A 14,904-nucleotide genomic window follows, 5' to 3' on the forward strand; every position below is an offset into this window, starting at 1 on the left:
AATTCTCTCTCCTCCCCCTTATGGTGCTGACCTTTCTCCTCATAGAGTGCAGGTGTTAAGAACTCCAAATACCAGAGTGGGTAGTGGGGGTTGTGTGATTGGCAGGGGTTGGCATGAAGCTTGGTTTCAGCTGGCAGGCACACAGAGAGGCACGCTGGGAGACGGACAGGTGAGTGATGATCCTGAGCATGAGAGGCTATAGCCTGAAACGTTTACCAAAACTGTGGTTGAAACAACGATCTGCCCAAGAATAGATGAAGAGCTGTGGTAGATAAACTGCAGATGATGAGCTGATGTAAGGCAGGTGTGCAGGTGATTGGGGAGTCATCGCTAAAAGAGTGAGAACGGGAAGCCACGCCCTCGCTAACACGCACCACAGCTGTAATAACAGGGTGTAGAGGTGGGGCAGGGTCATGATAAGCCTGTCTGTGCAGATGTTACGACGAGAGTCAAAAGGTCGCTTCTGGCTCCCAAACCTGCATAATACCTCAGTTTCAAAGTTGATAGTTGGGTACAGTCAGTGTCAGAAAAGATAAAAGGAGTAATAATAAAAAACCTCATGGGAAGGCTGTGGTAAAATATTGCCAATCATAAATAAGCTTGTGTTTTGACTTTGTTCATAACATTATTATTGTTCTGTGGTGTGATATGGTCTCACGAGCTGTACTTTTAATATAATGTTGAGTTTGAGTTGAGATGCTTTTTTTGTTTTTTCATTTATTGCTACCTCCATCATAGCACAGTATATCATGCAGCAGCATGGCAGACCACATGCCAGAGAGAGAAAGAGAGTGGGAGCTGAGCATTATAATACACTGCTGCAGGTTTGGTTAATCACTCAATTTAGCAATGTATCTTACATTGTGTTCTCAATTATGCTTTGTTACATATTCAGGATGGGTTTAGTTCAATGTGTCCTTCTTCCACTCAATTTGGTTGTTTTCAACAAACAAGGCCAAATTATTCACTTCATGGTGGTAGGTTTGACACGAGGCTATTTTGTGATGCATCTCCAAAAGGAGACACATTGTTAACACTGGAGAGACTGTCATGTTTTTTATTTTTTTATTTTATTTTATTAATAGTGGTTATTCACATACATGGATTTAAAGCTACAGTATGTACATTGTACCAAACTAGATTAGACAACTAAGCTCTCATTAACAGTCATTTAAACCCATGTTCACAACACTCACATTGAATGGATCCACCATAATGATGAAAACAAAATCATGCATTTTCCCAATTGTATGGACACATGAAAGATGCACAGCACGGTGGTATAATTGGAGATGACAGGCTGGACACTCTAACCCTCTGTGATCAGGGGCAGCGGGGCAGAGCCATCGAACAAAGGGCCACAGGCAGAAATAGAATTACTGTGCACGGAGGAGGGTTTTCTGAGTTCTTTTGTTTGTGTTTGTATGCAATCAGCAGCATTACCAGAATGTGCCCGCTCACTGTGACAGTGGTCGCCTTCATCTTCGTTCACCCATGGGTCACTTTAAGAGTATACATCTATGGCTGCCATGATGAGGCACCCAAGCAGAAGAACATGAGGGTTGGATGAGGATGAGATAAAGGGATTAGGGGAAGGAAGTGTGGATAAATGAGATTTTTAGACTCTGAGAGTAGTGGCCATGTTGTGTTTGATGCCTTGGCAGAGATTGGTGTCTGACTAATGTGACGTGATACATTTGGTACCGAAAGCAGGGCCAAGGGTTCCATCCTGGGCATGAGTTTCTGGGTTGGAGCTTCTGTGTAATTGGACAGCTGTCCAATTACTGTGAGCCTCTTCTCTTCTCTTCTCTTCTCTTCTCTTCTCTTCTCTTCTCTTCTCTTCTCTTCTCTTCTCTTCTCTTCTCTTCTCTTCTCTTCTCTTCTCTTCTCTCAGTTTGTTTGACAGAACAGTGAGAGTGCTTGTTATCTGTGCTGTAATCAGAGATTGAGAGATGGATATGTGTTGTTTCTCTCTTCCCTCCAGGTAGCAGCCTTTCTTACCCAACCATGACAAACCCAGCAGTTATTGATACTTTAGCTAAGGGGGCCATACAATAATACCTCGCTCTCTTTCTACTGGTCGTAGGGGTTCTCCCCACCTAATTTGGAGCAGAAACTCTTGATTGTCATCAAGGGCTCAGTATTAACTTACAGGAATGCAGGCTTTCTACTTGGAAGTGAAACTAAACACACTGTCCTTTCATGGTGAATTGTTTTCATCTGCAGGACACACTTTCTGATAAATGCTTTTTTATGTGACATGAAGTTTGATCCATTAAAAACACAAGATAAAACTTGTATGTGGTATTTACATGAATAAAATATTAGGGAAAAAGCAGAGATTGTGGTGCACCATTATACAAAAGGAACATTAATCCCCAGTGCTTCTTGCCACATCATAAAGATTATTTATGAGCCACAAAAAAAACTTGTAAAAATTATACAGCTGCACCTGGCAGACAGCAGCAGAAGTTCATGCATGTGCGTATAATAACATATCTGTGGATGAGGAGGATACAGGAGGAATGAGGGGTGGAGTGGTTAATGCAAAAAATGCAACAGGTTAATTCTAGCGAAGAATACACATTTTTGTTCATTTAAAAAAAAATGTACAGGGGGAATGTACCGTGGTAAATTTAGAGTCAACACCTGGGCCAACTGGGCAGGATGAAAGACATGTTGTGTCACATTTCTGCTATGTGTCCAGCAATAAGCTAAAATGAGGTGCAATTTCCTCTTGACTAATTAGTGTGGAATTGCTGCTGTTTTATCAGCTTCCCCAGGGCCTCAGCAGAGCGAGCTTCTAGCTGTAGCTACAGAGCACTGGAAGTTGTCTGACAAGACAGGGGCACAAAGAAGTGTGAATAAGTAAGGGAGGAGTGACAGCGGACATCAGCCAGAGGTGGTATCTGTTGGATTTTATCTGGGGTTATGTGGAAAGAAACACAAGCCCTTCTTTTGGCCTCCTCTCTGCCCAACCAGCGGCTCCTCATGACTTTAGTTTAGACAGAAGCTTCTCATGTCAGGTGATGGTCAGAGTTTTGATGGAGCCTTGGAGCAATGCAGCAGGCCCATAATTACCGGTCCCTGAGATGCTTTTTGGAAGGGTGAACTGAATGTTGACCGATGATTACCTTTGGACGCTGATTATTCTAATGGATAATTGTCAAATAATGATAATTTCTGACTTACGGTAGTCTGTGCGGTGCAGGGCAATCTCCCCTTTGTCAATTTCTGAACTGGATCGATTTTTTTTCCACATTTTGCACTCTTTCACTTCTTCAGTTTTGTTGTTCTCTCTATTTTATCCTCCTTCCATTCATCCTTTGTTGCTCTCAATGATTTAGGGCAGGTAGATCACATTCTCTAAGGGCAGAACAGCAGTCCAAGGCTGAATGAGGGTTATTGGGTTTATGTCAGAGTCAAGGTTTGGACTGAAGGTATAAATCTGGGAGGAAGGATGCAGGCTCATGGATCCCTTCTGTTTGACCTCAGCTTAGCACCAGAAGCCCCATTAAAAGAGACGCCCCAGATCGATCGATCAAGCCCCTCCCTCCCCCCAGTGTCCCCATGCTATTGACAAGGTCAGTTAATCCATCCTTAAATGTCAGAACGCCCAATGTTTATGGGCTCACTTGACACTGCTGATGTGCATTTTCAGGGGTCAGTTGCAGCAAACAAGGTGATTTGATTAACATTCAAAAAGGAGTATCACAAGGACATGCAACATGTATTTAGAAGAAACAATAAGAAAGGTAAACTTAAAGTTGGTAATTATTTTTGGCAAATTAAACAATAAGAATTTTACTTAATGTCAAAAAGAAGCATCCCACTTATCCACTAAGAGTCAACATTGATTTTGCTTTATGGTTTCCTGACATTTAACCAAACCTTATTTCAGTGTAGCACATCAGAACCATTTGGAAAGGAACAAGCAGTTGACTAATTGGATTTACTTTATCAATGAATAGTTCAGAAATGTGGTCCTTCAGTTCATCTTTTGAATTTCGACTTCACTGGTAAGAGATATTGTTTTCTGGAAAGCAGCATGCTCAGATGCTAGGCTTAACCCATAGTGACACAGGATCTCAGTTGATCCCTTCTTCTCTGATCAAAGGCTCAACATGGGAATAATCCCAGGACTTCTGTATTGATTTTTAATGAAGTTTAACCTTTAACCTTCAATAAGCCCCAGCATTACACCGTCATGTTGGGGTAGTCACAGAGTGAATCTGGCTGCATTTTAACGGGCAGATTTTTGCTCCACACGGAGCAAAAACCATTAGAAAATATTGAATGTTGATTATTATTTCAAGACTTTGTATGAGTTGGCAGAGTTCAGCAAGCAGGGTAAGATGCCTCTGTTCTAAGAATAGTGTATCAGCAGGTTGGAACATTTTGAAACTGGAGAAACAGTAGCTCCTGTGTGTCTTGCTAACCTCTTTGCCATTGGCACTGCCTGCAACGAGGGGAAAAAAGAGGTTTGAGTCGGTCACATGTTTGCCTAGAAGAAGTTATTGTTATGTCTACTTCCAGATGGTATACCATTACATGCTGGGCTACGGTGTAGTGCTTTATGGTTCTTTCTCCTTTTTACTCTTTCCCAATCTTTTCCTCTTCACACCTCGTGTTACACAAAGCTTGCTGTGTAAACCGCCAGGAGTACGGCAGAGACAGAAAGTGGAGTGCGCAGTCATGTCAATTCAGTTTGTTATAGCATGAACAAAGTGAGCTGTGTGATGTCTAGACTGCTGCCACTCTGAGCTGAGTCAATAAACAGCATTGGTGATGAGTTTCAGCTTGTCTGTCTCCACCATACAAATGCACACACACATAGTGTTAACAGTGACCATACCACATCGTAACTCACTCCCCTGATCTCTCTCCCTCTCTTATTTTACCTGGCCTCCCTTTGCTGAAGTGAAAGTGGGAAAGTCGAGACTCCGCTCTGAAACACCAGCTTTGCAAACGTAGGTGTTTTATTCTCAAGAGATATATTACTTTTGTACAGTAAATCTGCAAAACTGCAGCACTTTTATGTGGCAGATGTTGGATTTAATGATGGATTAAAACAACTTAAACAACATAAGTTATGGAAAGTGAGTTTCCAAAAAGTTCAGACTATGTTTTGGGTTTGATTGGTGTTGTCGCTTTGCTTCCTGGCCATAAATACATCAGTCTTACATTTCTTATATTTCTAGTAAAATATGTAGGCATGATTGCATTATATATTGGAAAGTTTTGGGAGTCACAAAGTCACATATGTCTAAAATGTGTCCATATGCATTTCTGGTGTAATGGAAATATTTTCTGTCCCATCAAGATCAATGCAGATAACCATTAGCAGGACATTCAGTAGGAGAAATAGTTTACATTTTCCAAACTCAGTTTATAGAAGGATGTTTGGACAAGATCATAGAGCAATTGTGATGGCTTCTTTCTGAGGATTATTATTCTCAAGTAAATGCATTAATAGATGGCTACGGAGAAATGATGCCTAACTTGAACTTCACTGTGTGTCTGGTTTGTATCTTCCCTTCCATAAAATCCCTGTTGCAGTTTAAATCAGGAGCTGATTTACCAGAAGAGCACATCACTTTAAAGGGAACACCTCTAGAAGCCCAAGCATGGAAAAGCTCTTCTTGGAAATGATATGTCTGCCAACTGGCCACTGTACAACTTCACCAAATAACTCAGAGCCACAAGTGTAAAGCTTCTTGTAAGCACCTCTGTGCATAGAGATATCATTAATGTATCTGAGAAAAGTCGAAGCTTTAGGTGTGGGACACGTATCACATGACATTAACACTCTGTGGCATTTCATGGTCATCACGGTCCGCTCACAAATATCACAAGGCTCACTGCTATTCATATATCACCCACTCTACTCTCGGCACTGTTTTCCACAGGGTGTCTTATCTAACAAAATCACATGGTTAAAAGATGTCACTTGAAGGATTTTCCATACTGTGCGACTTTATATTTGTACCAATATATGACCCATAAACTGGGATCAGTTTATGGGCTACTGGTGCTGTCACACTCTGTAGGGCTATGTGAGTCAGAGAGAGGCTGTGTGTTTTTGTTGTTCCCTGTGGAGGTGAGAAGCAGGTAGCCTGGAGGTTGAAATATTGATGGATGATGATAAATTCATGTGGCTGGTAAAGAAGTGAGGCCCATCCAAACAGACACTGCATCCTCTGATCCTCGTTCATGGTGTTGTCCTGTAGATAAGTTGTTGTTAATGAATATGTAATGACATTTGAAATGATTGTTTCATGCTTCAAAACTGAATGAGCTTAAAAATTGTATATTCGTCATCACAAACGCTGGCATATAATGGCAAAAACTGGCCCCCGGTTCAGCTGTACTGTAGTGGACCTGTCGTTGCCACAATAAGGGTGTGGTCGCTTCGGTGTTGAAGACGATACACTGTTGCCAGTAATTTATTCATAGCTCTGAGGTTTTTGCTGTATTTTTCATCCATTTTTCATTAAGACAGAGTAAATCACCAACAGCATGTGGTTTATTCAGTCATGAATAGTGCATGGCAGACTCTGTCTATTTATGCCATACTCTCATGAGTCTGCTCACATTGAAGAGTCAGAGTGGAAAAGAGGTTTTTGTTTGACACTGATGGCAGTGATGACAGAAATGATCGAATATAATTTTACCCTCTCCCAGTCCCAACTAGTGCTACTGGTGTCCAGCAGTGGTCAGATTAGATGTTCTTTTCTTGTAAATTGTCTCAGATGCCCAGGGGGTAAGTCGTTGAGGACCTGAGCTCCTCCCAGTAGCTCCCAAGGTGAAGAAGGGAAGAAGAGCCTCACCTTTTTCCTTGATGCCGAGACCTTGCAGCTCACACAGCTGGCTTCCATCACTGCATGTTTGTGAGTGTGTGACTTGTGTGTGTGTGTGTGTGTGCGTGCGTGTTTGTTTTTATGCCGACAGTAATTTCAGTGCCAGTATACCAGTCCACTACACCAGCAACCCAATATCCATGCCGTCACTGCATCATATATTTCCTTTCGCCAAGCATGACAATTAAATTTCATACAGTGGTATTTTAAAATCTCTTACAGTAATTTATTCCACTCAGGGGAACTGAGAGGCAGATGCAATGTGAATGCCTTGACAAATCATTTTTACAAAAAGACATTCCCAACACAGTTCCGTATTTAAACATGGAACTTCACATAGCTTTTATTCCTGTACTTTTTAGCAGATGTGAACCTTGATTTCTTTGTTTTAGTTTAGTTTTTTTAATTCATTTATTCTAGTTTTTTGTATGCTGCCTGTTCTCATCCATCACTGCTGCCTGACATGAAGCTGCTCTTAACTACAGCTGGGTGGGTGGATGCAGGGGTAAACTATGCAGGCTGGTATTGTAAAAGGGTAGGTGGGCGGCACATGTGGTTAATTTGCTTGTCTTGGGCTTGTGGCTCATTTTGCTGAGCCAAATCCTTCCATGTATAGGGATTACATTCACAGGCGAGTTGAGAGTAGGTGGAGGTCAGAGTGGACTGAACAGGGAAAAGGACAGAGTGGACACAGGAATGGAGACAGTGATCGAAAGAGTTTTCGGTGGGGGGGTATAGGTGTGGAAAGATGGGGAGACATGGAGCAGATGGGGGTTAATGTATGTACTTGTGTGGAGTGGGGGGAGGTGACGTAAAGAGAGAGGCAGAAGAGGAGAGCAGCTTGTATGTGGAGAGATCTGAGGGTTGGGGGTGTACTTGTGTGGGCAGGAGGTGTGGTGAGGTGGGGAGAGTATTGTTTAAGGAAGCCCAAGTGATCAGATGGTGGTGGGGGGGCTCAAGCTCTCAGTGGGTATCGACAGATCTCCACTGCTGTCCCTACTCCACAGCCCTCATCAACTGCACTTCCAAACATACCTCTGCTCTCCAAGAGTTAAAGAACCCCCCCCTCCACCCTCTTATACACACACACACACACACACACACACACACACACACACACACACACACACACACACACACACACACACACACACACACACAGACTGCACTCGCACATATGGGTTGATGAACTCTGAGATGGCCAGAGTACTTCAGCCCTTCTGTTTTAGTGAATAGAGGAGTTTAGACCATGAGGTTGAATTGGTGCTTCAAAGGGGGGCATTCTCCTTGAAACCTTGAAACACACAACTCCCTTTGGGCTCTGTAAAAAACCCCATATATAAACAATGACTTGCCACTCTATTTTTTATTGGACCAATGTTACATAGTATATTTTCAAAGTGTAGTTTGGCCGAGAGGTGAAGGGCGAACGTGGGACCAGAGTCAACAATTTTACAAGACTTGTAAAGCTTAAGAAAGTTCTCAATTTGCAAGGTTACATGCACACAGCTAGTTTCTCTCCAGGCCATTCAAAAGTAACAAACATTTTAAGGGTCTGTAAAGAGGCTAAATGAAAAAGATCAAGAGAAAAGGTTGGGGAAAGTGTATGGATGAGTTAGGATGAGATGTGAATTGAATTGAAAGGACTCAGTGGAGAACTCTTGAGTTGGAAGCTCTGAATACCCCCCTGTGTCAGGAATTGGGACATTGTCGCCACTGTCTTTTTTTGAAGAAGGGGCAGGAGGATTTAACAGCCAATTTTCAAGTCTGCATATGCATTTTTGATACGAATAAAACAGAATCACAAGTGACAGTTCTTGAGTTTCGAGCCTAGATGTCATTGTTGATGTGACACGTAGAACAAGGAGCTGTAGTTAACTGTTATCCACTTAAGACTTGAGCATCAAATGCATGAAAACACTTTGCAGTTATCAACATGCAAGGAGTATGGTCAGAAGAAGTGTGGAGTAACATTCTCAAGTGGGCCATTCACTCCTAATTCACCTCAAACAATCACTCGTCTGGCCTTAGTTATGGCAGATTGTGTTACATGGTTCTTGGAATAATGAACTGGTACGTCAACACTGCCAATCCCACATAGCAAAGAAAAGGATCTGTCTGTTCCAGCCCCTAATCCAGTCTGTTTGGGAAGCAGAGACTGTGGCGTGACACTTGTTCCCCATAGTCTCCAGTGTTCTCCCTGGAACCTCCGAGCGCCAGTTTACATTAGCATAACCGTGAGGCCCATCCACTCACTACAGGATTAGTTCAGCTCTCCTCCCACTGTCTGATGGCTCTTTATCCAGATGGATACAGCCAGTTAGAGGTCTTAACCACACCATTGCCACCAAAGTCATTATCATTCACCACGAGAAGGAATCAGCTCACTGAGGGTCTGCTGTTTAGAACGAGATTGACATCTCATTTGGGATGGTTTAAGACAAAAGATAGGGAACTCCCCTTCAGACTATGATTGAGTGGCCAATAAATGCCCAGTCAATCTGTTTTTATGCTTAAATGGCTATTAAAACATTGTTAATCTGGTCTTGTAATGTTTTTCTGACCACTGCGTGACATCGATGGTGTCTTAACCAACAAGAGCTTCTGACCACAAAAAGATTGATTTATTGATCATCAAGATTTTACACTTGTTTCTGCTCAGATTTGGTAAATTTATTGTATTTCATTCTAGGAATGAAGTTCTTTGCTCTTGGTACTAAAACTTCCTTGTTTTCCCCCAGATTGACATTTGTTACACTTTGACAGACTGTTTAGCTTGAAAATTGAATTAAGCTTGAAAACAACTTTATTCTAGGAGCTTCTTTGTTCACCCATGAGATTGTCAAAACTTGGGTGGCGCCATCAGCAGTCAGATGGGTCTGACCAGATGTCTATACGTCTGTTGTTCTTGTAGGTCTATATGAACCATGAGCAACAACACTGTGACGGCAGGTTTGCCACTAATCCATCAGACTCAGGTAAGATGCTGCTGCTCAACCCGCATGTGATTGGTATCGTTTCTTTGCAACCTCTCGGTCTGGCTTCTTCACTCGGTAGAGAGAAAGTTAATCTACTGTCATTTGTAATGGGATTGCTGATAATCCTTCCTTAAATATTAGATAACAGTCATTGGAGAAGTGAGATTATAAATAAACATCCTAGGTATGATACTTTTTTTAATTAGAAGGATTCGGATGGGATGGAATAGATTCAGTTCAAAAATAGGAGTAAGAATGACTTTATTAATTGCCAAAGGGAAATTCATTTGTCTGTCAGCTCATCTACCATTTGCAGAAGAATTAGAAAGCTGGTCTTCAAAAATAAAAAGATAACAATTCAACTATCGAGGAGGAAGATAAACACAGATGAAGTCATATTTGGTCAGAAACAAAATGGATTGTTCATCTTGTTAGAATTAGGAACCTCCTATATTTTCTCTGTGATTTTGTCCCTGATAAATACGATTTTGTGTTTATTAAAGTAATAACATATACTTTTAATAATAATAATGTATCATCTACACAATAAAACAAAGCTGAAATAACTGAATCCTCAGTAAGACTGTGTTTCCTCAGAGCGCTCCACTTTCATGCTCCGCCGTTTTTTCCCGTTTTCACACTCTTTCTAACCTCTTGCCTTGCCCTAACCTTTCCTCTCCTACTACTTTTGCTTTCACAGTTTTCTTTTCTCTCATGCTTTCTATGCTCTCTCTCTCACCCTCTCTCCCGCCTACACTGCACTCTCTTCTTTTCAGTCCTTCTCTCTCTTCCCCCCCTCTCTCTCTCTCTCCCTCTCCCTCTCTCTCTCTCTCTCTCTCTGACTATGCTGTCTGCCTCAGCTGTTCTCAGTTGCACTGTGTGCCTTGTGCTGTGGGGACAGGGCAGAGCTGCGTACTAGTCCAGACCAATTTCAAGTAGAGATTGAGGCAGATAGAAAAACAGTTTAAAAAGGAAAGAGAGAGAGAGAGAGTCAGATGTGCAGATTTTTATTTACCAAGCAGACTGGATTAACAGCTGAAACAAACTGGACCTGTTTTTCCTTCCTTTAGTTTAAGAGTCGGCGATAACGTGGATTGCTGCTCAGACAGAGCTTCATGTTGCCAGGACAGAAAACTATGGCAGATGTAATCAGACCCCCTCACTCCTCCTTGCATTTAGCATAGGAGTATCTCATATTTGTGGTTAGTTTATCTTAAGTTTACCTTGGACTTGTGGACTGGTGTGGGAGGCTCACTGGCACTGACATTGACCCATAACCCCCCTCCCCACTCTGCTTTGCAGGTTCTGTCACCCGCGGAGTTGGACTCTAATTTTGGCTTTTGACCTCTGGAACAGGAAAGGGTTTTTCGATCTGGCCGTGGGTGAGACCTGGTGAACACCACTCTGGACGGACCCAGCAGCATTTATTCATAATCACTGGACAACAGGAACATTTCTGTTTCCAGCATTTCTTCTACTATACGAGATCAGATCGAACTGCCTGCACTGGAGTTTTGTATTTAAAGGACCTGTCTGGCCTCTCTTGCCCCGAGACCATGGGCTCTCTCTGGGGCAACGCTGTCCTGCTCTTTGGGATCATCCTGCTCAGGGCGGGCGGCAGCGGAGCCCAAGAGACCAAGAACAAGAACAACGTCCCCCGACTAAAACTCTCCTATAAAGGTGAGTTTCTTGCATTTGTTTTACACTTTTGTACTTAAAACGATTAAACTCTTCTCTGTTTTCTCCGATACATCATAGCACCTTATGCCTCTCGACCCTGTAGATTTAAATCTGCAGTCCACATACTATGTTGTGCTAATGAACTGATTGAAGTTACAGTAACTGCTAGATCCTATATGTCCCTTATATAGCTGCTTACTTATAAAAATAACACAAAGTAAATTGAGTTGTATGAATTCTTTTCAAGGCTTTTCGAGCTTTATACTTTTACCTAGTGTGAGCTCTGGTTGCATATCCGTCGTACGTGATTTCAGTCAGGCAGTTGAGGTCCACTTTTGAACATTAGAACTGTCATGTGCAGACCTTTAAAGCAAGTTGTCATCTCATGATCATGCAGACAACTCTTCCAAAAATAGTATCTATGACCATCACTATCAATTACACTTAATCTAATGGTGATAAAATCAAAAAACGTGTTATTCTTGTGGAAAGCTTATGTCAGTGTTTAAGAATAGTACTGCACTGGGTCAGTAAAATGATCAACTGGGACTAATGAGTAGGAATTAATGAGAGGGATTCTTATATTTACTTTTATGCCAAGAAGTGAGCAGTTCAGTGGGATTTAGGGAAGAAGCTTCACTTGCCAAATCAGAGGTGATCCCGTTTAATGTATCTCTGTGGTGTAACCAGGCAGTTTATTACAGAAATTTGTCACTGATTGCACTCTCTCTTCCTGTCTCTCTGCCACTGTTTTGATCAAGTACTGTTGTCAGTTTTGCAATGAAAAGTGGTGCCAGACAAAGACTCCCAGGCAGTTTAGTGTCATTTATCCCTCTCTGCCTTTCTTTTTTCCTGGATGTCATTTTTCCGCTCCGTTCTTTTTCCCTGCATGGTAATTATACTCAGGATGAATGGTGCAGGTCTGTTTCAGCAGATGGCTTTCCCAAAGAGAAATGTTTCTCGCTCAGCACTGGGAGATCCATAATTATACACACAAGCATGCGCATACTCAGACACGCACACACACACACACACACACACACACGCACACACTATATACATGGCCATCTGTAGATAGCTAATGATACCTGTGAGCATATCAGTCATTTAAAACCACATGCTGTCAGTTTGGTGAATCACGCCCATTCAGTGATATCTCTATTACAAGCCAGGCCTTCAGGTAGAAGCTTTGCCAGCTTTGTTATTTCGCTGCCATCTCCACATTCAGTACTTTCCATTAGACCTCATTCACATTTTGGCTGGTTGTATAAAATATTTGGCACCATCCCTGGCTCAGGAGTTCTTGCCAGAGGATAGTGAGCAGGTATAATTTTCATGCCAGCAGAGTGGTGGAAACAATATTATTCATATATTGCTGTGGAATTTCATCCATCGTTATCCACTGTAGGTCCCATTAGGTAGGTGACATGGGATTATTGCGTTATGAATCATTTATATCATCGTATAAATTATTTATTACCCCTGTGAAAGGTGAAGCTGACTCATATTTGCTCATGTAGAAGAGGAAATCAGATGAGCCACTCTTGTAAATCACAGAATACTGTCTTGATACTCTGAGAAGCTGTGCAATCCTGGAGAAGCGACGTCTGATCGGTGACACATGTGACTGTGAGGTGAGGGAACTCTGACCCCTACAGGTCACTAGAAATACTGGGGAAATCTGTGTGTGTGTCCAAAGTAATGTGTCTTTGGGGGTGCAGACATGCAGATGTTTTTAACTCTACTGAAGACTTGACTTATACGAACACAGCGGGGAAGGATTTATCTCGAAAGCGTGAATCTGAGCAGCAGCTTGCTTCTCCACAGTATGAGTTCCTCTACGGCTCTCTGAAGCACACATACCAACTTCCCTGGAAAACCACCAGCACCACCACACACACGCACAACACCAACCGCCCCGCTAAACCCCAGGAGATTCCAACAGATCTTTGAAAGTGGGGGTCGAGGGGCAGAAGGGCAGTGGAGTAGGGGGAAGGATAACAATGGTACCCCATGGCTACCTAAACATGAGCTAAGGTCCAACTGTATCAACAACCAAGTGACTGGGTGATGATGAGGTAGTCGGAGGGCCTACGGATTTACAGTGCACTGCAGCAATAGGAGTGCAGTTGTTTCACATATGTTCTGCTGTGACATAAATTGATACAAGATCGATTCGCACCCTCGGGGTAAATGGATCCTCTGGGGAGTAAACAGAGATCCATATGGTTTGCAGGTTTATGGGCCACAAGAAGTGCATCACATGTTGTTTACTGTCTAGGGAAGGAAAGAGAGGGTACTTTAGTTTTATAGGACATGGGTGTACTGCCAAAAGTACTCCTTCTTTTTGACCTGTCCACCCCTTTCCTGAGCTGAGCCAAGGGCTTGCACACAAGTGCATATTCACGTCCACACACACACACGCACACTCAGGCAAAGACATTCACAGCAGCAGAACAAAATTCTCACTCCCGAATACAGAAAAAACAATTGAAAAATGAAACTCCAGTAGAACCTCTTAGTTTTTCAGTTCACTAAATTCACACATACAGCTGTTTTTTGTTTTTTGTTTTCAGCGTGGTGTGAAATGACTTTTAATCAGAGTTGGAGAACGGAGAAGTTCTCTGAAAGGCTCTATAATCCAGAAGCACGTTAAGAATCTTCAGAGCGGAGTTGGATTTCTAGGGGTGTGTACAGTATAAACTCTGAATGGCCATGGGAAAGTATCCTATACACTCACAGAGCTGGATGCTCGCAAGCTTTCTCAGGTTCCAAAATGTCTGCTCTCCTCCAGCTGTATTCTGCAATCATTTGAATTTATCATCATCTGTAAGAGTAGTAAAGATATTGTGAAGAAGAAATTGACTTAGTTCAGTATGTCTGCTAAGGTAATCACTGTTAAAGGCTAAACACACATAGTGTCATATATGTAAGAGCCTGAAATCAGTATTAGAACGTCAATAAGAGCTGTTGCCACATTATGCATAATGCATGCCAAAGCAAACTGGTGTAAAATGCAACAAAGTTCAGTTTCAGATGCAAATGAAATGATAAATAAATAAACAATTTCATGAATATCCTTTCATTTACTGTAGAGACATGCAGTGATCACCAGACAAATTTGCAGAAACCATAAGAGAGGATCTTTTCTCCTGCATTTCAGCTCAACACTGGACAAATTTAGTGACTATCAAAGCTTTGCGGTATTTTGTTTCACTGACTGTACACACTTTGAGTGGTGAAGTGATACATTGCGTCGTTGCGTTGTCAGTGTGCAATCATACACTCAGCAAAGTGAACGATGAATGTCAGTCAAGCTACTGAACCAGACACCAGTGTTCCCATGTACACTGTATGGGAACACATAGGTTATTGTCAAGATGTGT

General features: G+C 42.2%; 1 protein-coding gene across 1 annotated transcript in view; it reads left to right on the forward strand.

Annotated features, from left to right (window-relative positions):
* sema3ab (sema domain, immunoglobulin domain (Ig), short basic domain, secreted, (semaphorin) 3Ab) overlaps window positions 1-14,904 on the forward strand; it is a 38,857-nt gene that overhangs the window by 5,507 nt on the left and 18,446 nt on the right. Inside the window, exon 2 of the mRNA XM_085779374.1 lies at window positions 11,141-11,518. Coding sequence (XP_085635500.1) covers window positions 11,395-11,518 — 124 coding nt within the window. The 5' untranslated portion in view covers window positions 11,141-11,394. The remainder of the gene's footprint in view (window positions 1-11,140; window positions 11,519-14,904) is intronic.

This window comes from Trachurus japonicus, chromosome 6 (genome assembly GCF_045865225.1).
Source record: "Trachurus japonicus isolate A0001 chromosome 6, Traja_1.0".
NCBI lineage: Eukaryota > Metazoa > Chordata > Actinopteri > Carangiformes > Carangidae > Trachurus > Trachurus japonicus.